Below are 6,000 nucleotides of genomic sequence, written 5' to 3'. Positions count from 1 at the left end.
AGAGAGAAGGCGATAAGCAAGATATCTGTTGAGAAGCTAATATTCGGCCACAAGGACGCGTTAACGTTCTCTCTCTCTCTCTCTCTCTCTCTCTCATCGCATTCCTCGGCGCGGCTTTATTTTATCGACTGCGTCGGTTATGGCTGCCGACGCAGCTTCACCGAGGGTGTTAATTAAATTTAATAATCCGACCTCTGTGAGCGCGCGAATCTCCGGAATCTCCTCCAGCCCTTCCTCATACTCTCACTCTCTCTCTCTCTCTCTTCTTCTCGCCTTCTCTAACCCCCGTCGGTCGGTTCTGAATGCACCTTCGCTTCCGCTTTCCGAATGCGCCCTCACCGTCCCACTTGTAAGTTAATTCGAACCCTTATCTCAAGACAATGAGCGTCATCAATTCCCTCAAGTTCCTCCTCAAGAACGCGGAATTTCGACTCGCTCTCGGAGCGACGATCGAATTAACTCCGTCGTTCGCCCGCGAGTTCGATTTCCCACGAGCCGATATTTCACGCGAAAACCCCGCGTGCGAACTTGTACACGCGCGTTTCTTCGCCGATTCGGAAGGAAGTAGGACCGCAGAGGGAAATGCGAACGGCAAAATGAATAACAACGGGCTGACGAAAAGTCACGCGAGTGTACGAAGATTCAATTGTCTCTTTTATTTTTTACAATGAGTTTATAATTTCTCGTCGTCGTTTTAACGTTCGCGCGCGTTACTTTTCACTCGTTGGTTTTTTTTTCTCGTCCTTTCTATTTCCGCACGGACGTGAATTAAAACGCTACGTTTGCCGAGAATTATATCCATTTATATTCGCGCCGAACATTTCTCTCGATTCTCTAAACGCGATTTTAAACGCTCTACTTTTCGTGATTATATTAAAAACACGTGTTTCGTCACACGGGGATATATTTGGAAAAAGAGAGAATATATATATATATATATATCGTCTCATTCTTTTGATATTCGCGGTTCTTCCGCTCTCTCGCTACCTCCTTCCGTCATTTATATTGCGAATTCTTACATGTCACTTGTTATTTCCGGAATAACTTAAAACACCGGGGTTTGTCCTCGTTTTGTCTCTCTTTGTCCCCATCTTTCCCGTTTATTTCTAAGAAAATTCCCAACCTGCCACTGTGTAGCGTGTGTGCGTGTGCGTATTTGTCCGCTCGCGCACGTACGCGTGTCTGACGGGTTATTGTTAAAATAAATCTTACTCCGTTCCGCTCCCTCCTTCCTCGCTAACTCCCTTCGGCTTTTCCCGCCTAACTCAATTTCCCGTGCCCGGTGCAAACCGCCGGCTCGCCGCTGATGTAAAGTCTAGTTTACGCGAACAACAACGTTCGGCCGGCGTGAGATGTACCGGCAGCAAATCCAACCACTAATTAAAGGACGCGCGGCTCGTACTCGGGGAATTCGGGGTTCCCGCCTTGAGACGAATGCGCTCATTTCGCGAACGGCTATTCTTCGGGGAGTCCATCGGGCCTTTGCCATCACACATACACACGCTCGCACACCATCGCAAAGGTTATAAAGATAGCGGATTCTTATCGTCTCTCGCGTGCAAACGTCGAAAACGGCCTCGAAGATTACGCACCCATCGTGACAATATGATTTTTAAGCAACCCGCGAGAATTTCGTCTAATTATTAAATTTAATTTAGCCTAACGGTTGCACTTTTATCTCGTTTCTAAAAATTTTATGAAATAATACGCATGCCAATTTGTCCTTTGTAAATGCTTTACCGTCCTTTGTGTACGTTGTTTTATAAAATTACAACGACATAAAAATATAGTCGTTTCATTTAGTATGAAAAATCCGAATTTATCAGACGATTCATTTAAATATCCCTTAAATTCGCTCGGGTGAAATATCACCCGAAAAGTAGGATGGTTGCCGAATCGTAAAGAATATATTGTCATGAGAAGCCAAAGCGCGAATGTTACGGTGCTATTTAAATATTTATTATAATTATATATATATATATATATATTATTATAAATATTAATATTATCAATGTTAATCGTTATTATCGTGTCAATATTAATATTATCGTCAATATTATTATTGTGGGAGGATAAATGTGTTTAGCATGTAACGACGCGCGTGCTAAATATTCTCGGACAACTGCACACAAAGAATCAATCTTTCCATTTCGTTTGAACCGATCCTTGAGTAATCCCAGTAATATTATAAGCTCAAAATCCTTGAAAAAGCCCGATTGCTCAATTTTTCATGTTATGTAACGAGATTCATTTTATTCGGGGACAAAACTTTCGAAGCTATTAACCGAGAAATAATCATCAACAGCGATTGAGAATCTCGAGATTCCAGTCTATTATGCGCTCGAGAGAGAGAGAGAGAGAGCCGCAAGATCCCGTTGAAATTAGGATGGCGAAACAAAGCCGGGGCCTCGGTAAAAGCGCAAAAGTCCACATTTTCGGCTCGAGCAGGCTCTCCATCTCGGTCTCTCGCTGCTATCCGGTGCCGGAGCTATCCGTTGGAAATCTCCGTCGGCGAGGAATCGTGATTCAGGGGTCGAACGACGCGAGCGAGCACGACGCCTCGGAGTCTGCGGCCCCCGGGGTGGATCCAATTATCCCGGAATAAAATTGCATTCGACGTAGGATCGTCCGCGCGCTCGCACGCGTTGCATATACCACCACCACCGGCGTCACTACCTCCTCCTCCTCCGCGGCTCCTCTTGCTTCTCTGCCTCTCTTTCTCGACGGGACCCGGGGAGTGTAATTTCGCTGTAATGTTGCCGGCACGGCCGTGTTGTCGAGTCGGTGGTTTCGCCGCGCCGCGCGCCGTGTTTACCGTGGCGATGCACCGTGACGGTGCATCGTCGGGAAAATTGAGTTACGGGGGATGGAGTAGCTCTCCGCGCGACGACAGATACCTGCGCGTGGTTGGGAGCGCGCGATGCAGCGCCGCGTGGCGCGGAAGAATGGCTCGCAACAGCCCGGCTGAATGTTCACGTTCGCCCGTCGCTTTCTACAGGATGCCGCCGAGCTCTGCGTACGTATGTGCGTACGCAGGTGTTCTCTTTCTCTCTCTCTCCCCCTCTCTCTTTGTTGATACCTCCTCGGTGTATTGTGTATTCTCGAGCATGCAGCGTTACCGCGAACGTAACCGACGTTCCGGAGGCTTAAATTCCCTCTTACTTCGGAATTACCGAGAGAGCACACATCGAGTCGCGCGCGTTCCCCGATCAAAGCGCACACAACGCAGGCGTACCGAATACATTTACGTGAATTTTAACCCCCCACATCCTGATCGGAGCATCCTGCGAACTCCCGCGGAAATATGTACCTTCGGTTGGAGTCGGTTGGAATATTAATCGGTATCTTCCCGACTCGTCGACTATCGACGATATAGTAAAAGTTTAATTGCTAATTGAATTACTGAGAATACAATAAAGAGAAACGTAACTGGAGGTTTTAAATAGAAGAAAAAATGAAAAGAAGAAATTAGAATAAGAATATAATAAAGGAGATAGAAATAAAATGAACGTAATTAAACAAATCTCGTTCCATCGGCTCCCTATCGACCACGTAAGGAATTTTCAGTGTAATTCAGGAGGTTGTGAGGTGAAATGAGTTTGATAAGAATTCAATGAGACTTGCACTATATGTATATTGAAACATCATCTACCTGTTCGCATAATTAAAAAAAGACCGACCATTCGAAGGCTATTTGCAACTGAAATTGATACTTTTCGTACTCCTTGAGAGATTAGCGTGCTATTTTTAATATCTATTTTCCCCATATCTTCTAAACTAGAAACAAAACTTTGATGAAAAACTATTATGATATTAAAGACTGACACGCCAACATTATACACAAATTTCCGAATTACCGACCATTTTGTTTTCAAAATATGGTGGTGTAAAGTTCATCATTCATAGTAATACACGAAATATATGTGCGCAGGTACATATTTAAATACTTTTATACACCTCTCTCCATTATCTGTGTGTCTCTATTAGTTTTCTAATACAGTTCTCGTTTGTATCTGTAATATCGCATGCATATGTTCACTTCAAGTTAATTCTAATTTATTATCCCGATAATGAAATCAATGCGCGGGAATGTAATTTTGCCTGAGAAATACGAAATTAACGAGTGGCCCCGTTGATGCGCCACTGAAAACACGACTCTGAGCCTCGCAACCTTCTAATTACATGTTACGAGACACGGTAACATCGCAGCGTCGGTTACCGGTGGCCACCGTGACGATGCTGAGCCAGATACTCTCGCGGAAAGCGACTCTCCGTTTTCCCCCGAAATTTCGCCCGTGCGTTTCACCTACGCTCTCCCTCGTGCGGACGACCCACTTCGAGCAGTTTCCAACAGCCATGACCTCTATTCTCACCAAATTATCGCGCGTTTCTCCCGTGTCGCGATCGCGTCGTCGGCTCCGCGGAGGAGTGCGCGATTTATTTCCGGCGCGCGCGTCGCCGATGATTTTACTCCCGGATTACTCACCGGGACACTCGGTGCTGCGCTATCCTGCCGTCAGCGGGCAGGGTGACGTTGCTGCCGCCTTTCCACCAGGTGACAGAATTCCTGGCGTCCGGCAGGTTCACCTTGCCCATGTAAGCCTCGCAGAAGAGTCTCGCGGTGCCCCTGAGAGGCACCAATTGGGAGGCTGGCCTGTACGTGGGCAGCGGCTTGCCCGTGTAGATGCCGGATTCTTCATCTGCAATTCAGATCGCGCCCATGATGTGTATGTGTTTGATCACGCCGATATATAATTAATTTATACATTTATGCATTAATTCGAGAGCGCGCCTACACCGACCGCGAGCACAGATAGATACGGGCTAGAGATTACCTATCACGCAAGGCCGCCCTTTATTCGGGGGTCGAGGGGGGCTGCTTGATTTATCGCGTTCGGTTGATTACGCCGGTGAGGCTCCGATGCTCCTCCCGATGCGGAAAACACGACGACGAGTTGGCGCGAAGGAACGGATGAAGATCGCTTTTAATATCGCCGACGATCATCTCGCATTTACCGCGCGCGCGGCCCGCATCGCGCCGTGAATCACCCCACGAGCGGTCCGCATTATCATGAAATACTCCCGTTTATTGTGCCACATTTCATCCCGCGTGTTCATAACTAACGCGAAACTTTCGGCGGTCTCTTCATCTTCACGCGACTCTTTCGCGCCCTGAGATGTCGCCGACGAAGCTCGATCCGGCTCTCTCTCTCTCTCTCTCTCTCATCGACCGTCCGATGCGACGCACATCGTCTCGATGTAATTGAAATCCTCGCAATAAACACAATATGATTGAATTTTGAGGTTTTAAATTTATAAATTCAATTTAAAGTAAATTTAATAATCGGAGCTGCGTGATCCCGCTTGAAATAATTTAAATTTAATTAAAATCGGTTCTTCATGCACGAACGCATCGAATGTACGCATGGCAAAAAACTTTATGCTGAATTTAACACATTTCACATGTCCCGAACGGTCCATGCGAATTTTTCCGTTGATTTAACACAGAAAGGCGAATATGTTAAGGAGTAACACAAAGCATGTCGAAAATTAACAGATGGCAACTATTTCTTGACGCGAGGAAAAATAACTTTAAAACTACGTAATCTTTACGTGAAGTGCATACTCGCATATAAATTACTTCAACTCAAAAGAATGGTTGAATGTCGATTTTACACAAAATCTTCAAATAACACCAATCTCTCACGCGTTACATCAACAAACAGCTACGTTGAGAATTCAACACAAAACTTTGAACAAAAATACAAAATGTTTCTCACTGTATACACTTCGATCTAAATTAGACCGCGAGAGTATTTTTTGTTATTCTTTTCAAAGCGTAATATATTTATATTCTCACAAGTGCAGATGAGACAGCAAATATATTTTCGTAAAATACGACAGCGAGACGTCCTCCCGAGTACGTGAAGAACGTTTTGACTTCTGCTACCGCGACGACAAACAGCACGGATGTGAAAGTAATTAAACTAACAGAATTCG

The 6,000-nt window shown here is 45.5% G+C and overlaps 1 protein-coding gene across 1 annotated transcript in view; it reads right to left on the bottom strand.

The window, feature by feature from the left end:
- Positions 1-4,486: 4,486 nt before the first annotated feature.
- Positions 4,487-6,000, bottom strand: part of LOC106748071 — a gene marked incomplete at its 3' end in the record, with an annotated part of 155,388 nt that continues 153,874 nt past the window's right edge. The window contains exon 3 of the mRNA XM_014626268.1: positions 4,487-4,700. Within this exon, the coding sequence (XP_014481754.1) occupies positions 4,487-4,700 (214 nt within the window). The remainder of the gene's footprint in view (positions 4,701-6,000) is intronic.

The sequence above is a fragment of the Dinoponera quadriceps genome, unplaced genomic scaffold, assembly GCF_001313825.1.
Source record: "Dinoponera quadriceps isolate SergipeBrazil2010 unplaced genomic scaffold, ASM131382v1 scaffold2420, whole genome shotgun sequence".
NCBI lineage: Eukaryota > Metazoa > Arthropoda > Insecta > Hymenoptera > Formicidae > Dinoponera > Dinoponera quadriceps.
This window is presented reverse-complemented; position numbering and strand designations above follow the sequence as displayed.